Here is a 24,348-nt window from a genome sequence, read left to right on the forward strand (position 1 = left end):
TGCTAGAATGGCCCGGCCAATCACCTGACTTGAATCCAATTGAAAATCTATGGAAAGAACTAAAGATCAGAGTTCATAGAAGAGGCCCAAGGAACCTTCAAGATTTGAAGACTGTTTGTTTGGAAGAATGGGCCTAAATCACACTTCAGCAATGCATGTAACTCGAGGCGTCTTGAAGCAGTCATTACCAACAAAGGCTTTTGTACGAAGTATTAAATTAATTTCAGTAAGCGTGTTCAATACTTTTTCCCTGTGTCATTTAACATTATTATACATAACTTAATTTATGGACATCTATGGTTAGAGTTCTTTGCATGTGTGGATTGCATGGGTTGTTACCAACATCTGGTGAAAATTTCATGTCCATAGCACCTTTAGAAATATATTTACTGAGAAAAATGGTGACGTGTTCAATACTGATTTTACCTGCTGTATATGATTGTGCACAGCAGTGCAACAAACATTTAAGATGTCTCCCTACAAAATAGGACACATTGCACCTGATTATCTTATGTGTCGATGCAGTGCTTTTTAATAGCCTGTTACCTCACGCACTATTTGCTTTACTTTTCCTGTTTTTTTTTTTTTTTTTTTTTCTTAAACCAAATGTTCAGGACATGGAAGTCTACTAATGATACAACCTTAATCTTTGTTTTCAGAAATTTTGCATATTTCCATTCTCTTCCATTCACAAAAGACTAAAAGGTCATCTCTGAAAATATTCTTTCATAGAGACACAGAGAGGACCTCAGTCCAAAAGCGAGCATCCAGCTTGAGAGGAGACGATGCAGCTACGTCGCCCGTCCTCGGAAAACGACGGCGTAAAACGTAAGGAGAGATGGAGGACGGGGAAGGAGACAGAGAAAGATCTCTCGCCCACCAAATCAATACCAATTTTGACTGACTTTCAAGTATATCAAGAAATTATTTTTATGCACATTCCTGTCCACCATTTCATGGGATTTTCTGAAGTTGCACTGTTTACTTACTGTGTTATGGTATGAATAAATCAGTATTTTAACATATTTTGTAGTCTTGTGATCCATGATGAGCTGTCTCTCCCAGAATTTCATCAGGTTACTTCAGAAGTAAGAGGACTATGACTATAATCAAAATTTGATGCAATTTTTGTTTAAAAGTAGACATAAGCAGACATATGATTTCTACTTGTAGCCAGTGTCAATATCGAGTTGTCGAGTATTGCTGCTTGTAATTTTTCATCCATATTATGTTTTTTATTTTTTTATTTTTTACTTAAAGAAGCGTTTAAGAAAATAGTTATTACATGTTTTAAGGTCCAGTGTAATGTGCACTTTAAACTGAAATAAACTTGCAGAGGCATTCGGTAGATTTGCACATGAACACTTTTTGGGTTACATAGATTTATCTTCCAATGTTAGCTGCCCATGTAGTCACATATAGACGTTGAAATTTTTGTACACTGTGCAGAGCTAAACTTTTTGACTTTGTCACTGTGGTGTAACTATTGAATTAGTAGCTGCATAAATGATCTCCAGAAATGCATAAAAGTGCACTTTTTCCCCCCACCAAATAGCTGGTTGTCTGTCTGTTTGCTAACCTATCACCTCCATCTTCAAATTTCCCCTCATATTTGGGTTATTTTTTGGCCAACTCAGATGAGGAGCTCAGACACATGGAATTCATCTGTCATTTGCAATTTTGAAGCGTGCAACACATCTGTAGCTTTCAAATTGATTGTTTTCTCTGAAAGAAAAGTAACCGGGGTCAGTTTAATTCAGTCAACCCGATGCTTGTGGAAACCCCAGGTCAAAGCAAGCGAGAGTGTAAACACTTAAGAAGTGGTGGTGGTGTGGTGGTGGTGTTTATGTATACGTGCATGGGAGAGTGAGCAGGAAACCGCTCGCCTGGAGATGAACAGAGTCAGAAACATGGAACTTCTGACTCTGTTATCTCCCTTCAGACAAAGCAGGCACACACTGACCGACATCACTTGACTCATATCAATGTGGTATGCTTATACCACACACCTCGGATCCCATTGCATCCTTACTTCTTTCCTATACATTGATGCTGTTTGTCTCGGGCTTAATTAGCAGGGATGTTATTCTTCTTTGAACCACTGGAGAGGAATGAGTGGCATCTGATCCCTGCCTCGATTTGGGAAGCAGTGAAGCAGGCAGTGATATCACCAATTCCATACACACAGCGCCTCTGTGAAAGATCCACAGAGATATACCCTTTCACTAGAAATAACAGTCACCTTATTTGTCTTTGTCTGGGTGGTAATGTTGAAGGGGATGAAAGGTGAAACTTTTTAAATCTCATAAATGTTTGCTAATTATGACCCCCCCATTTGCTCATATTCCAAATGCCCAGTACAGCTGTGACAGCCTTAAGTAGCCATCCAAATCTCCTAAGAAAAGATAACCAATCTGAATATCATGGTGAGGGTCATTAGTTCTTTCAAGAAGGCAGAGTAGCAGAGGCACATTTACCCTCAGGACTGAGTGTTCTGCATGAACTTACCTTCCCAGCTCTCATTAAGCTCTGCCTCGAAGACAAAATGGCAGCAGTGTTACCATCCTTCTTGAGCTTAAAATCTTTTTTCCCCCGTATAACAAAAAGATTCTTCCAATGGAGTCACTCATTTCGCCTGATGCAGGAATTACCCAGAGGCAAGCTTGAAGTGGTGCCCACACTAATAGGGAAATGTCCATGTGTAAGTGTCAGATTTTTTTCTGCATTAAGAGATTGCCATTTGACCATAGACTTTGCTAAAAATTTGTTTCAGGAATATCAGCAGCACAATAACGTGGAAAGAGACTAATTATTGTAGTCTGCTTAATTTTCTGTTGGTTTTTATAGTCTGTAATTATAGAAATAACAATCAAATGAAAAATTCCTGTGATGACAATGGATTGTAATATTTTATATTTAGATTAATTTTGTTGCATGAAACAATAAGAGCATATAGATGAAGTAGCACTATAAACAGCTTCTTTTGCATCGGTGTTTCCTCCCTTTTGTGCTCAACAACTTCTGTCAGGGCTTTGATAGATAAGTGTGGCTGCCAAGTGTCTTGAAACAAGGCATAAGGAAGCATGCTGCACTGGTATAATTAAAATGGGATTTGGTTAAAAACAAGTGAATACGTCTCACCTTTGGTTTGACAGTCAACATTTTTTTTCTAAATAGACCACCGTTCGTTTTATATGACACTTTCTCTTTAAAAGCTACTTTTTTTTCTACTTTCTTTCAGATACCATTTATTTTGGCTCAAAATGTGAAATGCAACCTGCAAAATAACATTAGTCATAGGTGGAGACATAACAAATCAGACAACCCATGGTAATTTGGAAATTCATTGAATCCAAGTACAGTTTGTCAAACTTTTTTGACTTGTAAGTGTGCTGCACAGTTTTATATCGACTGTAATTATTGACATTATTATGTAGTGATACTCAGCTGCTTTGGTTTTCTAACTCCAGCATCAAAACTCGTTTGAAACAGTCACTGCTTATTCTAAAAGGTTGTCTTTCTACAATACTGATTGAAAACTAAAAGACAAAGATCACACTCATGTAAACATAATGGTTTGGGCAGGATTATTTTATATGTTTCACTTACAAATATAGATTATATAGAAATTTAAACATGGAGAACTAGAATTTGTTGAAATAGGGTGGTTGTAGAAGCCGGGAGAAGCATGCTATTAGTCAAGTTCATAGCCCTCAATAATAGTCTCAGTGGGCCTCACAATGCCCACATTATGAGATAGAGATAATTGTATCAATTACTTCCTAGGCTGCTCACACACACGGACAGCTAACTTACAACTAAGACAAAGGAAACACTAGGCAAATTCTGCTAAAGCGACAGAGGTACTCTTAGCAGGTCAGAAATGTGTTTCTATGAAGTGAAAATCACTCTACATAGACCCTCTGTGGTGATAATGAAAAACTCCCATGAAAACATTACAAGGAACATCAAAATGGTAAAAGCCTCTCTGGTTTATAGAATACAGCACTGGAACATGGAGAAAAATACACAACATCCATATAACAATGCTGAGCTTGAATGTTCATACTTGAAAATAGCAGCTTGGCTATAAAACACTCAACACAAGGTCCTCTTACTTTGTGTTTCAACCATATCTCATGGCTGTCTCCGGTGGATGCAGTTCTTCAGTTGACATAAACTAATCCATCTCCATGACAACTCACTCAAAAGCTCTTGACATTTTCTTGCATGTTCCTAAAGGGGAAAAATAAAGTAACGTTTCAAATCACTGTAAGAAACCACAAACTGATATTTAGAGATATATAAAATAGACCCAACTGGCTGTTATAGCGGCAAATAAAAATTGATTGAATTTGCAATCCTATGTTTATTTAGTTTTTTTATAGTTCAAAGGAGACAACAGACCATGTTGGCAGCATAGAAATATATTTTCACAACACCTGTGCAGAAATACTTCTAGTGTAATTTGGTAAATTGTTTATAAGTCTTTAGCTGAGTCTTGTATATGAATCTTGGAGATGCAATTTTAGTGTTAGTTTAGTGCTACAACATGCTTTGCAAAGGCCATCCCAACAAGTTAAATAACATGAAACAGAGACACAGGGTTGTCCCATTAAAAATTACCATAAGCTTATCTGGTTAAAATGTGTCTTATTGTCATATCTTTCTTGCTGTGTTGGACTCTATTGTTAAGTTTGTCCCCAGACCCTAGCAATGATATTGGTGATTGAAATGTTACCATAACAGATAGGAATGATGACCTAAACTACAAAAAAAACAAAACAATATCCAGGCTGTAAAATTAAAGGAATTTTCCATTTAGAGATTTATTTTCAGGTTGCTGATTACATCAGCACTGCAGTATTACTTTTAATCCAAGCCTTCATTCTGTCGACAGATCTATTCAAGATGAGGGCCAGTGTGTGACAATGGGCCTCTTTTCCTTCAAACTTATTAAATTTTGGTTACATAATAACTATTTAGTTTATTATGAAAGATAGTTTAATTTGTGTGGTTCAAGTAAAGCAGTAGTTCCCAACGACAGAGCTGAGATTGTTTTCATCCTTGCAATCATAAAGGAAATTATTACGACCTATGCCAAATGAATACAATTAACTACCTGGCCAGATGAAACACCATCAGCACCTGCAAGTTCATGTAATATCCTCAGAGTCACAGTAGGACACAAAGATTAAGTAGAGTTCATAGAGATGAGCCAAACTCTATAATGAACTAAATCTCCTCAGACGGTATGTGTCCATAATAAAAACACTAGCAGAGAGTGAATTCATCTGTTTATGTTTCTTCCTGTATTTTCTTTGACATGTTATTATTTTAGAAGGACCCACAATGCTGACTTTGGCCATTATTGAGCTATTTGACTGCTACCAGCATCCTTGAGGAGTTCTCAAATAGGCTGAAGATTGGTTTTACCAATAGTTTTTGCCGTTGGTAACTTTAATGAATGTCCATGATCAGTTGCAAAGGATGCAAAATAATGAAAGACCATAAGAACACTCCTGAGAGTGCTTTGCCTTTTTAAATAAAATATCTTTTTACTAATCCTGTTGAATCCATCAGTCTGGAACGACAACGGCAGGTTGATTTACACATCACTGTTGAAAGGATAAAAAAAAGTATTTAATTAGACTGACAGGTTAAATTACAGTCATTTACAGTATCAAATAGTTTCTTTGGGACTTAAGCTGACAGGAGCCTATTCTTCAGTATAATAAACTGTAGATACAGCGCAGAGGGTTATTTGCAACTGCAGTTATCATTTGACACAAAAGCTGCAAAAGATAAAGCATCAGAAGCTTTTTTTGTAGCTGTTAGTAATATTAGTTATAAAAGCCCAGTGACAGTGTTTATCTGTGCAGTATACATATAGTGTTTCTATTTAAATGTGTACTTTCAGAGAAGAATATTTTAGAATGGATTCTGAAAGTGATTTTACTGGCTTCTTCTTGTCAAAGCTCAATAAGTTTGTTTTTTGATTTGATTCCACTTAGAACTGTCAGCTATGTCAAACATTGATTGTAAGACATCAAAATTGCATTGAGATTGCATTAAGATACAGGTACTTGGACAGAGCATCTGAGAACATTTTGTGTGTCCACACAGCCTTTTAATCTGCTGCTCTGTTCAAAATCAAACACTTAATTTAGATGACAATAAAGCAATCAGCCTAAATTGTTTTGACATGGCTACCTAGTTTATGGATAAGACTTTTTTATCCTTTTATCAGTTGAATTTTATCTTTATAGTTTGGTCTAAAACACTCATTGCATCAGATAACTTGAATCTATGCATTTCATCCCCATACTAGATGAAAGCATGGCAATTTAGTTCATTGTTCCCTAAGGTATGAGTAGAATGCCATCAGTGGTGCAACTGCAACACCATACAACACAAGCATGTTCAAACGATTTTATGTGGGCTGACAGATGCTGGACTCAAACTAAATGTTGAACAAATATATAATATGTTCATGATATTCCAAATTCAAGCTGTTGTTACAGGTTCAACAGGAAGGCACTTACAGATGTACACCTTCATCTAAGGTGCCTATTCGCATAAAATATCATGATGCCATACTGTAAGTATACATGGCTAAATACCATGCAACAAAATGACTACTATAACACCGACGGTATTGAGTCAGATCCCTTTGAATGAACTTGAATGATCTTTGCCATTTGTGTTTATCCGCATGGGCATTGTCTAAGTGGCATTCATTTAGCACTAGATGTGATTACATTGTGAATATGGCTTCTTCATACAAACGTCACTTTAATTCAACTGAATGCCAAAACTCACAGTGATATTGCATCACCCAACTAATATTCATTCTGTTAAACAGAGTTATGACATGTCAATAAAGATTTTTCTTGGCAGCTAAAACAATCTTGTATTTTTTCCAAGCCCTACTCGTATGTTTTTTTGGAGGCAATGTACTGTATCTGCTGCCTAGTTCTGTGATTTTTTAGTCTGCCCAATGAGCGCCCAGATAGTAATTGCCCCTCTGGGAGAAGTAAAAGTTTGCTGAATTGAGTTACAAAGCCATATTTTTCTTTATGGCTTCTTTGACTTTGAGAAATATGAATGGGTCACTCAGCAGCAGGTTGTCAAGTAAAGTCAATTTTATTTGTATTATCTAGCCCAATATTACAGTTTACCTCAAGGTTGTGTAATGACTTGATAGACTTCTTTTCAGGCTGGAAAGGCAAACACAAACATCTTGCAGCACTCAAGTGTAATCGGGAAGACACTGACTACCCATCTGCACCAGTTCTGTTGTGCTGTAGCTGTAGCTTTGTGATCTGACCTTCCTGTGGTGAAAAGCAAGCAGAAGGAGACATCTTAGAGATCAAAAGACTATAAACAGAGATCACTACCCTTTAGCATATTTATGCCTCGGGTATTGAAGGAGTACAGCGTGAACCCACATTTAAACCCACAGCTTTGTGTGCCAATACAGTTTCAACAATTCTTCTACCACAAGAATATTTTTTGCTTTTATTCTTCTCATCTGAGGCATTTCCCCAGCTACTCTCTCTGTTGGTGCTTGTTAGCATGTTTAATATCATGTTGAGAGACTTCCGCAGAAGAATTCATGACACTGGCTAATGGCAGACAAGAGGTTAATTATAGAAATAAATTTTCATCGAGGCTTTTTTTAATCATTGAATCATGATGAGTTTTTACCTCTTATAATCATAAATCATTTTGAAGTGATCTCCCCTCATGTATTGAGCCTCTGGATTTAGTCATACAGTACATGAAACCCTGTCTGGTTTTAGACGAGTGGTGTAAAAATTAAATTAACATCAAGTGTTATTAAAGCTGTTCATTAATAAGACTTTGCTGTCCTGTGAAAACGATGTATCTCCAAACATCAACTTTTCATTAGCTTTTTAAATGGTTTATTTATCTTAAAGGGGAACTCCACCGATTTTATAAGTCAAAGTCTGTTTACAGGTGTTGGGCAGTACTACTGCTTAGTATGTGACAGAAGTTGTATAAAACCATTTGTGGCTCCAGAGGGAGCTGCAAGAAAACTGATAAATTGTCTCAAGTGATGTCACTTGAGTCAGCGTTGGTTGGGGCTGAAGACTACAAGTTTGAAAATGTAAAAAATCTTGGGGTCTGGAGTTAGAAAGAAGTGATCTTACCAGACCTCTGTAGCCCGCTCCTCATATCTGCTCTAGGCTAGCGGTTCGAGGCTACATTAGCTGGTACATAACACACCCAAATCTCTGACCAAACTGTTGGCGGTCGAATTGCATTGTGGATAATGTAGGCGCCAGGTTTTGACATGGAAGAAGAATTTGTGGAATAAAAGATGATATCTCTGGTTCTGCTGCATCCATTTTGACTCTTCTTGTTTTAAACTGTCCATCTTGAGTCCAACAATGTTATAGGAGAGCAATGCTAAATCGGCAGAGTACTCTTTTAAAAAGTCTGAGAACTTTCTCAACCCATAAAGGAAGACTTAATCCTTCAGTTTATCCAAAAAAAATTAAAATCACCAATTTTGCGATAGATGGTTTTCACTGGACACGACTGAATTACTTAATTTCTGCAAACACATTTATTTCGAATATTTAGTTATGATTTTATTATGAGTTTGTTCCAATGACAGGTACAAAACAGTTTGAGAGGAGTGATAATAACTGCCGTTTCACACCAAAGCAGAGCAGAAAAACTGATGATATCCTGGTTAGCAATGAAATACTGTAGATTAAGTGTGGCACTATCCATTACCATAGAAAATGGATAATAATAATAATTTGGTCAGGTCTTTCAGAATGGGACCCCAGAAGATGCCAGTTTGGTTCATTAACCTGCAGTCTGCCTCAAATTATTTTGGCTGTATGGATGGACCGGGACATAGACAGCAATTGTTATTTTTTTTAATTTCCAGTGAATTTCCACCACCATAGAGCAGAATTTTCAGAATGATTAGCTCATTAATGCATGTTACTAACTCTACATTTTATCTCTCCCGTAGTTTTGTGCTTTCTCGTCTCTCACTTCTCTCTTGCTGTTGCTTTCAGCAGGTGTTTCTGCCTCAGGAGCTGCAGAGTCTGGATCTGTGATTGCGGGCCTCCTGCTGGAACAGTGCTGCTGTCTATATGGTGGAGAGGAGGTGGTGTGGCTCAGATCCTACTTAGTGGGCATCACCTGAAGCTGTTTAATTGTCCTTCTGGATACATCCTCTTCACTTATGTTTTACAATCTACATTTTATCATCATAATTGTATATACTATGATTTTGTGTTGTGAATCTATTCTGTACACACATCTATTGCATGTCTGTCCGTCCTGGGAGAGGGATCCCTCCACTGTTGCTCTTCCTGAGGTTTCCGTCATTTTTCTTCCCTGTTAAAAGTTTTTTTTGAGGAGTTTTTCCTTCCAGGAAGCTCTCCACATCTATTCTGAACCTGTTGGAGTATATGTTATAAAGTGTTTTAGTGCTAGACATCTAATACTCTACTGGTTGTGTATTCATACTTTTCATGATCATTGTGAAAGATACATTTGTTTATCTTTACATACAGCATTATGGTCTTTGCAGCAGACATTCTCATCATCTGTGGGCATTGTCCTGCATTCTCCACAGGTGCAACTGTACAGTTTAATTCACAGTGTGACTAAAGATATTGTTGTCGTTATTGATATAATTGTTGGTAGAGAGCATTATCTTACACGTTTGTCCAAAATCTTCCATATTTGTGAAACTGGGTTAAGATCTGGTTACTGTAAAGGCTGTAGCATTTTATTGACATAATTTTCATACTTAATATGCAACATAACTAAAACCATGATGGCTGTTAGTTTGATCTGTGACGAACAATAATAATAAAACAAAAAGTAGCTAAAGTGGCAAAATATGTTTTATTCTGTTATTTATTGATAGCCTAACTTTATGTGGCTATTCATGCTAGCCATGCTAGTTACATATTGCTAACTTGCAAACTAGCATAAAAAGGGAGAAAAAAAATTACCATTGTGTTGCAGACCGAGAGGGACGAGGCTGATTCTCAGGTCATTGTCCTCTGAATTGAATTCTAGCTCTGGAGTCTCAAACTTGTATGGCTGTGTGAACCCAGTTAAGCTGCTAGAGGGAGCATCCATTTTGTTGTAGCATATTTGACAGTTGAGAAACTGTAACTGTAAGTAGTTGTCTTGCATTGCCAGATCTTTCTCTGCTACCTTTGCACTATTCCAGGGCAGCAGAGAGTAATTCGATACTCTCCTGTACCGCCACTTTGAAATATGCATGTTCCTGCAGTATTAACATCATGCCTCAAATGTGTGGCCTTAAAGCTGTAGTTGTCTTCATTTAACATAACCTCTATTCTAGTTTCATATCTGGAGTGAAATTCAATGATTTTCTTATTCTCCTAGCTCAAAGCACATGCTGGTCATTTGAGCCAGTTATTTAAGTTAGTGTGATGATAATGTGGAACAAAGTGTACATAGAGCCATAGAAGGCAGTGAAGTTCTCCTGGGTTAAATTCTTGAATTCTTGTCTTATCTCACAAAGGAGGTTAACTGTGAGAACTGGGTTTCTAATTTATGTATTATTTGTGAGACTTTAATTTAAATAATCAAAGACTGCTGTCTGAAAAAATCTTGTTGTTAAATTTTCTTTGTGTACCTATTGTAGCATTCATGTTTTCAGATCAGCCTATTGGTATGCAGTACATATGGCTGTGGTGGCCCTTTTTGTACATTCTGACCAGACGCAGATCTGACTGGAATCAAAAGTTGCCTATTTAAATATATTTGTGGTTTGTCAATGTGCAGGCATAACTCTTTTCATCAATGCTGATTTCCAAAAACCTTGCACCTATATGTGACATACGTATAACTACGCTCCTTCTAATACACACAGGATAATGACCAGTGTCCCTCAGTGTAATTTTTTATTTTTTTTAATCAGCCTTATTCTTCTGTTCTCAACCATTAGAGTTAATTTTAACTTTTTAATTTTGCCTGAAAATGCCCAGTTCCAGTTTGTGTCTGACAGTGACTGGAATGAGTTTCAAAAGATTCTGGAATTGGACAATTTCATTTCTATCACTGCCTTCCAGGTCTATATTGCAGAGACATCTCCTGACATGAATGCAACTGTTTCTCAGCAAACACGCCTCTTCCAGCGCTTCGCTACTGTAGGTTTTTTCATATATTGAATTTTCCTTTTTCCCCTTTCGCTCCTGCTGTCACATCAACATGTTTTGACTCTTTGCTGGCTGTCAGAACCTGTACTTCTCTGGTATTATGCAAAGGTTAAGCAGAAATAGAGGTTAAATAAAAATAAATATTAGAAAACCCAGCAGGAAATTGAAAACACCAGACCAATCATGCATGCCCTCCAGGGCTGAACCCCTTCTGGGTGAATTTCATGGGATAATTTTTGTCCCTCAGTTCCACTTATTGACCCATTTTGTCGCATGATGGCATTTTTCATGTTTGTGAAGGCACCTTGGTGGACGGTAACACAGTTACAACCACACAAAAGAGATTACATGAACACTAAAAGCATCCTCTTGTTTTTGGAATGAGCATCAATTGATATTTATCAAGGTAATAGTAGTATTGCTATGAGGAATAATTAAAGCGTTTGGCGAAATAAAAAACACCCCTAAAATGATATTTTTATTATTTATTATTGGCAATATATTTGCTGATAACCACTGACACTAGTATTTTTTGTATTCCACTTCTCAACAATCACTTCAAAATCACAGTATGAGGAGTCTTTGTTCATGGATGTTTTTCTTGATGGCTTTTTCTTAGTACCAGCCTTGTCATTTGTCAGGCATGGAGGATAATGCTGCTCATGATAAGAACTCAGTTATTTATTTTCATTCTGAACTTTTGTTGCAGCTGAGTCATACTTTCCTGTGTGCGATTTTCTTCTGGATAAAAATTAGTTGAAGCTGTGTATTTCAAACAGTAAATGTAAAAAATTTTGAAACTGAAATTGGTACGTGTTACTGTATCAATCATCAAATGAGAGCGGCATAACAATGACGCTCATATAAGAATGTCATGGGTTATTGCCCTTCTTCCAAGAGTTATACTGTAAATGAAGGTTTGGAGTCTCTAAGTGATGTACAAAAGGAGACTTTAACAGCTTATTTTGGGCTATTTTGTGTTTTTTTTTCCAGAGTTAAAAATGAAGAGACACGAGAGATCTGGGTGATGTGATGTGGAGTGTAAAAACAAAAAACGTCTTTAAAGGCATTTTTCTCATGTGATTTGTTACAGTGTGTCTTGTTAAAGGTCAGAGAAACCATTTCTTTTAGAAGAGCAGTGCTCCCCGCTGGATGTTTTTTATGAGGTTCTTATTTAGTACTTTGTGCTTGTACCATACTCCAGCAGCATAATCCCTGTCTGTCACATTATTGTAGGGATAAAGACCTATGGTCAGGCATGCTGTGCATAACAATGTGTTTCTGCATTTCTCATGACAACACACAGTAGCTTTGCCATAGCAAAGAACACAGCTGCCCTTCCAGCAACATTTAATTTGCTTTCTTCTCATCTGCCGATATGCCGCAAACAATTGGATTTGTTATTGTTGCCATTCGGTCGAGGCTGGGCAGGGTGCAGGAGCGATCCATCTCTTAGCTGCGGTGAAAGAATGTAGTGAGATTTATGAAAACAATAAAACTCCACAGAACGTTAATATTTCAGAAGGATTTCAATAAACAAGAAAATGAATTTAAGAAACAAAAATAAAGTGTGAATGCTTGTGAGGTGTTTTCCAACAGGTGAAAGAAAGATTGGCAGAGCGGTCACAAGCTTGTTTGTCTTTGTAAACAGGTCAGTGTTTTCCTAGTCTGCTGACATTTTGACTGAGTTGATTTTATTAACTCATGCACTGCCATTTCCATGAATCTTCTGCTGTCTTCCCCTGGTGTGCCCCTGACTGATCACTGTCAGAGCATGAAATGGACAGAGAATGAAATGTGTTTTAATAGAGCCGGATCACAGCACTTTCAGTTGTCAAGGGGATTGTAAATACGATGGGAGGGGCAGGGAAAGAAAACATCAGCTCTGTGTTAATAGGTTCAGAACATTGTGCATGTAATTATTTCAACAGCTTGTAAAATTAAATGGTTCCTTGGAGACAGCACACAGTGTTCATGTTGTCAGATCTATTATCTGAAAGAGGCTTGTCACTGGAGGCCATCTACATAATCCTGTGTGCTATGACATTGCAACTGTCCACAGTTACCTTGTGTGTTATTGACTGTACTCTCTGTGCTATCTACTGTGCTTCATCATGCTGTAGGACGACACATTTAAACATGAAATGTTCTTTACGGCCTGTACTGACAGATGCTTCAGGGTGACAGATGTCATTTACATCCACAAGCCGCTTACTCCCCCTTGCTGCTGCCTTAAAGTGATTGCGACATTCTTCATATGATGCTGCACGTACATTTATTCACTTACATTTAGTACGTCTAACAATGTATTCCGTTCCCTATAAGGAAAATAAAAGTGTGGAGTTTCCACTAAACTGCTGCAGTACATACATAATGCATGGTTATGAGATATAGAGTTCACAGTTTCAATGTCTTCTTCATTTGGCTTCAAACTTCATAAAAATATATGAAAGACATCCTCATTAATCTGAAGCCAAAATACAAATCTGGAACTGCGGTACTATTCTTATTCCTTTACCCTCCTAAAACTTTGATAACCTTAAAAAAGCTCATACAGCAGAAGCACTGTAATCTAATTGATAGCTGTTAAATGTTGTTTTGCACATTTTGTGTTGACAATACAGTATGACCATGGCATAAAAAGACACTGACTGTGGACACCAAATGAGAAACTGGCTACAGAAAATGTAAAACAGCACAAGAACATTTACATTCTTATTAATTTCTAGCGTTAAATCCTGTTTTCAAATGAACTTAATTTGCTTTCCATGGTAATGCTGTAATTCCTACAAACTGGGGCTAAAGCAGTCGCCTTTGAGTAGGCTGGCGGTAACATTTCAATTAAGGTGCAGTGGAATGCCATACTGTGAGATTTCTGGATGGACTTAACCACAGTGGCAATTTCTTGTCCGACTTCCTGCTCTGTGATATGACTCTGTCCCTCTCTGTTCCAAGGAGCCTCTGAACTGAGAGACTCAGTGTGAATAGAAAAGAGCCTGCAGGTATACAGTTTGCCATACAATTCAGGAAACATTTCAGTAACTACTCGTCCTGCCTGTCAAGCTGTGTATGAAGCAACGAGTACTAACAGAACTAATTATAGGAGATTAGTTGTTTGTTAAAGCTACAAAATATGTTCATTGAGGTGGGAAAAATCCTGAAAAATATTCCCCAAACCTCTGCTATTTATTTGTGTTTGTACGCAGCTCTCTGTTTGTGTAAACCTGTGCTTAATAAAGACTTAGACCCCAGGGTTCATCCTGCCACTCATCTCTCTCTCCTCACTAAAATTTCACCCTGTGATGTGAAGATTTGCACAACCTTCTCCATCTGCAAGCCAAGAAGCATTGTTTTTTCATTCACATCAGTTACAATTCACTCTATCCATTTGTGTGAGTCAAAACTTTGCCAACAGATCACTGAGCCCTCATGGGCTGTTTGACAGATATTGTCAGTTCCCTTCATCTGGTTTGGTTCGTGTAATATTTTGGAAAATAGAGTTAGTCTCTGAAAATTTTATATGTTTTGAAGCAGTTTTGGAGTTTCATGAATGCACAAAAAAAAAAGGAATGGTAAAAAAGGAATGTTTTAAGGTTAAAAATAATTCAACTCCATTCGAAGCAGGACATTAAGAAAATAATTATTTTGAATCCTGCTATCTGCTCTCCACACTGGATAGTAACTTAACCTCAGTGGAACTAATTAGGATCCCACATTACACTTGCCTGGAAGTATTTCCAGTATTCCCAGGCGGCAATTCCAAACCAAGTCTGCAAGTCAAACATATACACAAAACAGTCAGACAATCTGATTGCACAACTGGCCGCCATGCCTCACAGATTTTTGAGGGGAATTCCTCTGTAATAGCGACACTGTCGAGTTAATTGAGCTGTCTGCATAGATGCAGTGCATATTTTGGTGGCACAGATGGTTGATTTGATTTCTGTCTCAGACTATCCCAAGATCACTTTAGTTCTTTTCTAGACATTTCACTCAGATTATTTTACTAAACTAAACTAATCCTTTTGGGATTTATGTCTGGGTGCAGAGGCACGTATGCTAGAGTTCATTGTTTACATGCTTAGGATGGATGATATCAGCTCTCCTTTGCACAGTTTAACAGGCTCAGCACCACTGAGACACAGTAATGGACTAGCTTAGAAATGAGCCCTCCTCATCCATCACAGCAAGCTTGGGTGGAACACCATGACCTTACTATCTTCAACAAAATGAATGACCAGTTATGGCTTAAAGGTCCTTGTCATCATATGAGGGTATCCTTTTATCATTCTTGTCTTGTTTTAAAGCAACTACAAGGAACTTTCATTTTGTGTTGATTCTGGCGGCCCCTGTGGACAAAAGCAGTAGTGTTTCCACTGCCTTGTGTCATAACTATCTTGATCTGGCTAGCGCGTGCTTTTGTTTTGGAAGTGAGTGAAAGAAAGACGCAACTTTTTTTGACGGAACAACACAGCTGTTTGAAGTATGCCTAGCGATGACATAATGTATCTATTTGTGGTGATGTAAGATCAATAACTGTAATATGATGATGGTGAAACAATGTGAACTTTGTTTTAGTACCGTTCATACAACCAACAGATTCAGTTGCTCTGTAATAGTAATTTTGTTGAGAAAGCTAAAGTTATCAACATTCCCTAGTTATGTTATGTCTTCATAATAATAAGCCAACAGCAAGATATAGCTTGGTAGCAAGGCCAACATAAAATGTTATGTTATAAGCCAGCTGTATTGCAGTAATGTCCACCATGACCTATACCTCCGTGGACTGTACACAGCCAAATAAAATAGACATATTACACACCTGTCTAGTAGGAAGAGGGCCAATTCAGGATTGGTTTTTAGTCCATTGAAATCCCGCAATTCTCTCCTAATGTTAAATTGATAAATTGTGTTGAAATACGTTTTGATGGAATGTCAAAACATGTTTAAGTATTACTATCCAGTGCGCAAACAGGCTCTTGAGGGAGAAATATTTTCCACTTACACTGTCAGCAGGCTTCAGTGTATTATTGTCACTTTGAGGAATGAGTTCAGAACCATACAAAAACTGTTAATGTAAAAACAATCTCTGAATATTCTCCTATTACTTTCTATTGTTCTCGATTTGAACATCACCTAGCCTGATGATGTTTTTCCATTTATATCCCCGATGATGTGTATCATTTGAATGTTATGTCTTGTCAGGATCATTCATTTTTAAACATAGCTCAAGGTTGCATTTCAGAGACATTATTACAGTTCCTGGAAACAATTATCACACAATTTAATAATGTGTAATCTTATTTGAGGCATAGTTCAGTGACTTAATTTAACATACAAGCAACAAATCAGATAAAAGATCAAGATGTTTAATGAAATCATTAGGAAGAAATCTACTTTGTGGTTTCCCACAGGGCATATATCACTAATATAGTTAGTTGAAAAATATGGAGACCGTCAGATGATAGCAGCTGAGATTACACCTCTGCATGAAACCAGGCCCAAAATACATTAAGGTTATGATTGGAAAACACTGCTCCAATAAAACTCTGTCAAAACATTTCCTCATATGACCACTTAATGCTGATAAATACAGTGGGTTGCACCGTTATAAATGAAAGTGATTGAAATATCTGCCTTGATCAATGTGTTCATTCCCATCTGTGATTTCCTCCTTTTGACTTGTGTTGTTTCTAAATTAGTTGGACTCATATTATTGGCAATAACTTTAATCAGTCCAGTGATGCATGTTCATTGCAGCTGTGGCTGACGTCAAACATTGTCTGTAATGATACTTAGCATGGATAAGACAGGAAATTATCTAACAAATAAAATCAACTCCAGTTACTGCTCTGTGTTACATGGGGCTGCTTTGGAGCTTGACATACTTGATTCAACAGAAGAGGTTGTTGCATTTTTGTCCATCTGTCATCAGTAGTTTCCCATTCAGTGAGGGGTTTGGCAGCAAGTTTACTTAAATTACTTAATTAAAGTTACAACATATGGGCAATGGTGTTCTCTTGCTGAGAAGAGAATGGCTGATGCATTGCTTATCGCCTTATGACCAGAACCTGTCCATTTACTTTCAGTGACATCAAGGAGCTCCAACTTGTAGCCTACTATTTGATTTTAATGCTCAAATGTCAACCCCTTGAAGGGCCACAAGTTATTTTTACAGGAACATGTACATAACATCAACCAGTGTTACTTACCACAGAATGTATAGGCTAAGCTAGTTTGCAACACCAGTCTCTTCATGAGTCTTATACAAAAATACTGTATACAAATACACACAGCTCAGCAGGAAAACACAAAACTTGTCTGTCTTTTAATCTAAGAGTTTTCTGGCATGGTTAATTGTGCCAAGGGCTTTAAGGCTTTTACGCTTTCTTTGATGCATTGCTTGAAAAGTCTACAAAGCAGAGAAACAATCATACAAACGTTGAGGTAAAAACATGGGAGGATGGGAAGGATGATTGGCACAAGCAGCTTCAAGAGGTGACCTACTGAATCCGCTCCCTAGTATCCTTCATGCTCTATTCCTTTGTGCTACTGATTATAAAGGATTTGAACACAAGTTGCTCATGACAACTATTTGTGTGAGAAAATAACAGGGCATCATGGACATGGAAATATCAATCAGAACAGTAAGAGACTAACTGGCTTTGTTCTGAATATGCATATTCCCCATCAAAATATCCACAGACTAAATTAAATGTGTCCTTATAAACAAGAAATGGCATCAATCACTACTAAATGCAAGGTCCAATCTGGATGCAAATGTCTACAGAAATCATTACTTTTCTGATTGGCACGTCCTTGAAACTGTGCACAGCAAAGCTAAAGACTGAGTTCACCATAGACCTGATCAGGAACTACTTTGTTGCACTGAAAAGCTTCACTGAGGAAAGTGTTGAGTGTTTAGATGCCAAAGCAGCGAAAGTTGTGCTTGGCTACTAGATGGAAAGCCTACAGAGTTGCTAGGACTTAAGTAAGACTGAGGAAAGAAGCCCAACAATTGACACTTTGCTAAACACCTTCCCCGAACAACGATTTTCCAGTCATAGTTTAGCTACCGTAACTAGGCACAGCAGGCATGTCAAACTTTAGATTTCTCCACATGTTGAAGCGGTGTGTATGGGGCTGTATTAAGAGTGATACTCAGTCAGTGTTTGGGCTAACGTTGGCAACTCTATCCTGCTCTATTGGATTTGAGATTACACTTCAGCAACCTCAGCCAAACTTGTTATCTGAGATAACGTTACGTTCACCATGTAGATTGGTCAGTCTTACAGTCTTATAAAGCCTTTTCTCTTATAACGTTATAAGTAAAATATACTGTTTGAAAATACGAGCAATAAAGCATAAATCTAACCCATCTCTTGCTTGTCAAAGTTTGTAAACTAAGCAGCTAAACAGGGTTATGTTAGAATGAAATAACACTCTGACCTCACATTTTCCCTAATCATACTGTATAACACAAGGATTGACTATCTCTACACTGCAATACCAATATTGCTCCTACAACCTATAGCTTATAATATTAGCTAGTGACAGTTATCATTTCAGCTGCCAAAATTACAGTTGCCGGCTAGAAATGAGAAGCTGCTTTTGTCTCCCACTGTCTGAAAGGACCCATTGTTTGAAAAATGAAAAATGAAATGAATTTAGAGTGGTAAATCTGCCCCTGCCCCCTCAAGTTCATATGTCCTGAGTGAGAATGGAAAGCTTCACAGATGTAGCAACAGTAACTAATGGGGGCAGGGTTTGGCGAAAAGTCAATTGCTGCTGAGTGCAAAAATGGCCACAAATTATTGAAAGAGTGAAGAATGTCCATTTGAACTCCTTTTATCCTCACTTAAGTAATGACACAGTTGACACTGGCATCGTCCAATAATAAACTGATAAATGGTAAAGATCCAGGTTGCCTTTTCTCTCTGTTGCCATCAATAGCAACAAGAGTAGATTCCCAAATCATTTCATCAAGATCGGGAATACAACAGGTGAAGTATAGCCTCCCAACTATCCTAAGCAATATTTCTGTTACTCTCCTACAAATAAATACTACATACATAAAGGTAGAGAGTGGGAGCTGTGACAATCACAGGTTTTTGGTATGGAGATACCAACAACTTGAGACATATGGAAGATTTTGGTGTTTGTTCCCAAAGCCTTGATGTTTTGGTTCTTAAAGATGGCCATGTTGCTGAGCATAGACATTGAATGACGACATTTTATTTATTCTAAAAAACAACCAATCAGCCTTTTAAGCCTCATAAGTTGACTGACTGTTCTACTGATATTTGAGTTGGAATTAGTTTAAGCCCATTTATGCATTGTATTTTCTCTGCAATAGAAGATAATAAAGGGAAAATGACGAGAAATTCATCACAGGCACAATGGACCCTTGGCTATTTGGACTAAATGGAAAACTTGACATTAATGCAGAGTGAGCATAATCCTCAGTCTTTCTCTTAATGGGGTGATAAAGGGCTAACTAATAAGCTAAGTTTCACTTGCTAAGAGGATTATGTTTTGTTTCAACTAAATAGGATTATTATCCAGTGATTCCATACTCTTTGGTGTTGGGCAGGATCATGAGCAGAAGTTCACTTTGATGACTGTCACCCACTATCTAACAATAACTTCATTATACTCAGACGATTGTTGAAGCATGGAGTTGGAAACCTGGATGAATAGTTGGTGCAGTAACAAACTCTTTGTAGGACAGTTACATAACCATCAACATAAATCTAATACAAGTAAAACCCTCTTATTTTCTGCTAAATCTCAAATCAATAGTCTGCTGGATTTGAGGAGCTTTACAAGGGCATTTGTGAATACACTTGATTTTATTGTGACCTCTTTGAATAGTGTAATACAGCATACAGTATACAGTACATGTACATGTACTAGACTATAAACCTTCTGGTCTCTTATCTGGTATATTTCAACAGTTTGGTTATTGTTCCTCCCCTAGACTGCTGTCAGATAGTAATTTTAAAAAATACAGTTTGAGAAAGGTAAGATGATGTCTATTTATACCTACGTAAACATAATTTATTGTTAAAGCTACATGTTCATCATTACTTTACAGGTGATAAAATGTCAGTGTTGTGTTCACAGTTTGTTCCGCTGCCCCTAAGTGGCCAAAATCAATTAATGCTGCTTTAATAGTTGCAGTATTTACCCCTAAAAGTCAGAGGGCTATAATATGTAGCTGCGAAAGAGTTTATATAGCTGTTCATTGTTTTTAATAATCACAATTATTCTTGTTTGATTATTTTCTATCTTTATTTCATTATATGATTTTATATGGTTTATTTTATAAAATAAACGACAAAGGTCAGCAGACAAGCAGCGTGCAGCAATAATGGACAACAAACCCCACACCACGCCATAGATTTTCTGTCATAAAAAAAAAAAACATTTTAGCTCCTTCAAAATGTTCAGTGTTGATGTGTACCACACAGGAAAATGTTTTGGGATGATATTGTTTTGTTTCTGAGCCTGCAGACAGTAAAAGATACTTCTTATATGGAAGAGTCTCAGACTCAATTTTTGCAAAACAGTAGTGCTATTTGTGTGTGGGTGTTTAAGCTGCTGAGACCTGACTCATTTCAGAAAATTGTTCTTGAAATGACCAACAGGAACTTCCTGCTGGCAGGTGTGTGTGCATACTAGCTTCACAATTGTGACTGGAAATCAGAGATGGCCATGTGGCGAAATTACCTTTCTGTTTCATATTTAACCAGTTGTGCTACATTATGTAATAATTGGTAATAATTCAAAAAGGTAATTCTGATCAGAACACAGAATTAACACAGAGCACAGACCACAGCTGACCCTGTCAAGTTATGACCAGGATGAGGTTGAAGATTTCCCTCAGGGCAGTGTGGTTTTATGGTACTGTATGTAACTTACTATTTGCATGTATTTCATCAGGATATTGATTTGCTTGCTTGGATGCTGTGTTATACATTTACCACTGTATTTCTATATTGATTTTGTTGCTCAAACTGTAATAAAAAATGTATTTTTGTAAGAAGAGGTAGGTGTAAATTGTTATTCAAGGTCTGAATGAGCTCGAACCTTTCAGATTTACAATTGGAGAAAGTAGCACAAATCCAACACTTAACTTAAAAGACTTTAAAATGCACAGGCACATTCTCCAGACACGGGCATACCGAGTTTACTGATGGCAGTTTTCAAATAGGTTTTTGAAATCACTGTGACTTTATGGCTGGTGGTAGAATTAATCTGATATGAATTACATTTGAAATGAGAGCCACAGCCTTACTGTTGGACAGATATTAGAGCCCAGCCATGCAGTTTTTCAGGTGTATGTAATGGTGCCATAGACTTAGAAATCCACAGCAACACACACACACAGACACACACACACAGGATAACAAACAGTCCAGTGGCCAGCAGCTAACTGGTGTATTTGGAGGTAATGATCCGAGAGAGCTACCGATATTTCAAACAGCTCTGATTATCCTTGCTCACGTACAGCTCTGTGCCAAGTCTACTTTTCTTGATAAAATGTAAGTCCAATAAGCGAGTATCCCTTATCATTCTGTGTCTCAGGTAGTATGATAACTTTAAAAGCAACACTTGCTTAAATCCATGCTCATACAAGCCACACCTAGTTCACTTTTCAAGCACATCACAGTGGTCAATTTCTAAGGCCTTTTAATGTAGTAAACACAGATGTATATATTCACATAAGACATCCATAGAACTCAAGTCATTACTTTTTTCTTCCATTGTCAATATATAGCAGGTGAATTCTTTGTTAATTCAAATTCCTATCTTGGTTGCACAAATACAAAGGCTTGATTTTGAAAGTATTTAACAGAAATTCAGCATAAATAGAACATGTGTTAGACCTGTAGAGCAAATAAGTTTTTTTCTGACCCACTCCTATTTTGTATTATTTTGAATGTCAAAACTTTCAAAATTCAAGATTTAGTATTACCCCTTTCCTTTGCCCCCATTTGTGAGGCATGCATGTGAGGTCAGAATGTTTGAGAGACGTGAATCTGACTCTGTTTCTTGCTCCATGAGAGACTCAACAATGTCACATTGAGGCTCTGATATATTGTCACTGTGTCCACCAACAGTGATGTCCTTGGCTGTGGTGCTTATTCCCCCGTTTTAACTATCCAAACAAACAAAACAAACAATATGTCCTTTTTCTCTCTCTCTCTGCTCTCATGTCCTTGTCTTTCATGACCCTTATTTGCTGCACTGTGTGTGAATAAGGTGAATGTGACATGTAGTGTAAAGCGCTTTGAGTGCCGTATAAATACTCTTAAGTGTGAGGTTTGATTTTTACGTGATTTGACTATCCAAAACATCTAATAATAATCATGCAACAAAGCCGTGGTTGCAGAATAAGTTGCAGAATGATCAAACACCAACTGTAACCTGACATCCATAGGACTTGTTGAGCAAATCTGTAAGTGAACATAAATTAATCTGGACTATGGGATAAGATTGTTAAAGTCATAGTCCAGAATTGCCATCATTTTGATATCTCTTTTCTCACTGCCTGCAACAAGCTGGAAATTTGTTTTTGAGTCCTTCATATAAGTGTATGTACACATAAATATAAATGTCATGAATGTCAAACAAGACTGAGAGTCTATAACCATGCTAGCGGCTCTTTGAGGTTGTACACAGCAGTGCTTTGAGTTAAATGTTGACACATCTTAGTCTAGCGTGTTAGCATGTTAACATTTGCTAATTAACACTAAGTACAGCTGAGGCTGATGGGAATGCCTTTAGTTTTTGGTATTTGGTCATAAACCAAAGTGTTATTAAAATTTTGATCTGATGGCGCTAGATGAAAAGTCAGGGGATCACCAAAGTGTTTACAATTCATCCTAAGGGGGAAAATGCATACCAAAATAGTTGTCAAGACATTACACTAAAAGTCGAAAGTGTCGACTTGCTAGTGGCGCGGAAGGAAATGTCGGGGGATCACCAGAGTCAGTCTGGGAACCATGAATGTTTAGACAAAATTTCATCTCAATCCAGTCAGTAATTATTAAGATATTTCAGTCTGGACTAAAGTGGTGGACAATACAAACAATATGTCCTTTGAACCGACTGACCAACTGACATACCTAAATTGCTATCCCTAGAGCCATGCTGCTGGCATAGCCAAAAATAATAACTTTAGGCTTTAGACAACTCCTCTTGGTAGTTGTGGTAAAAAGTAGTTTTTATAGCTCTACAATTAGTTTATTTATCAAGTCACTACTATGTAGTAGACGTCAAATTTACAACACACGTTTTACCACAGCTACAGTAATCAGCACAGCAAGTTGTGTTCATATAATGGAAATTAGAGTATGATGGATGAATTTAGCAGAACTGATTTATCTCACCAATAAAAGCAACAGGAAGAGAAATATAGTTTACTGGTCAAGACTAATGTCCCTTTTATAAACTAAGGCATTGTGAATGTGGAAAACCCAATTATGTTTATCTGACATCACCGCAGTAATGTATTGAATTGTGATTCACAATAACACATCTCTAATCATTTTGTTCTACCGAGTTTCCTTCACTCTTTTGTGGCACAAGTCATATGTAGCTGTCTATTTATTATAATTTTTTCAGCAAACAGACCAAATGTGATTTATGGGTTGCTACACAGCCTCAAACAACGTGTGTTCTGTCACACAAACCAGAAACGGGCATTAGGTAAGGGGTATTGTTGAATTGTTTGCTTTATATCCATTCAAGATCCACTGCCACTTCCTATAAGTACCCTTCAGAGTGGTCAAACCCAAATATAAGCAACTTTTCCAGATGCACCACAGGAGGCCTTATCCTGTTATTGTTTTGGAAGCAGATGTCTTAGATCCTGACGTTTTAAAAAAGCCCAAGGCAGAAACTCAGGAAGCCCCAGTAATGAAGCAGGGCATTCTCTCAGAATTGAGGCCCACCTGAAGAACCCTGCATGCAATATTGTCTGACACATTTGCCAGTTACAACTCTTGCAAATCCATGCTTGAGTGAGATATGTCTCGAGCTGGTGCGATGTATGATTTAACTTCACTTGTTTACACTCAATCTTACCTCTAAAACATGTGGCTATAATCTCAGGAATCACCAACACCCTCTCCTCCATAAAGCTAAT

At 37.4% G+C, this 24,348-nt stretch overlaps 1 protein-coding gene and 1 long non-coding RNA gene across 6 annotated transcripts in view; one reads left to right on the top strand and one right to left on the bottom strand.

Moving 5' to 3' along the window:
* rad18 (RAD18 E3 ubiquitin protein ligase) overlaps positions 1-9,888 on the top strand; it is a 46,596-nt gene extending 36,708 nt beyond the window's left edge. For 2 of the 5 annotated variants that reach the window (XM_044170728.1, XM_044170701.1), the window contains one exon: positions 9,063-9,888. In XM_044170728.1, coding sequence (XP_044026663.1) covers positions 9,063-9,291 — 229 coding nt within the window. In that variant the 3' untranslated portion in view covers positions 9,292-9,888. Of the gene's footprint in view, positions 1-732; positions 1,026-9,062 lie in introns of those variants that run through there. The other 3 variants (XM_044170738.1, XM_044170719.1, XM_044170710.1) reach the window with 2 other exon arrangements.
* LOC122863894 lies at positions 764-9,054 on the bottom strand. Its single transcript, XR_006375105.1, has 2 exons — positions 7,182-9,054; positions 764-4,236 (listed from the first exon to the last, which is right to left on the bottom strand). It is a non-coding gene; the product is annotated as an uncharacterized LOC122863894 (long non-coding RNA).
* Positions 9,889-24,348: the final 14,460 nt, after the last annotated feature.

The sequence above is a fragment of the Siniperca chuatsi genome, linkage group LG2 (assembly GCF_020085105.1).
Source record: "Siniperca chuatsi isolate FFG_IHB_CAS linkage group LG2, ASM2008510v1, whole genome shotgun sequence".
In the NCBI taxonomy this organism is placed as follows: Eukaryota; Metazoa; Chordata; class Actinopteri; order Centrarchiformes; family Sinipercidae; genus Siniperca; species Siniperca chuatsi.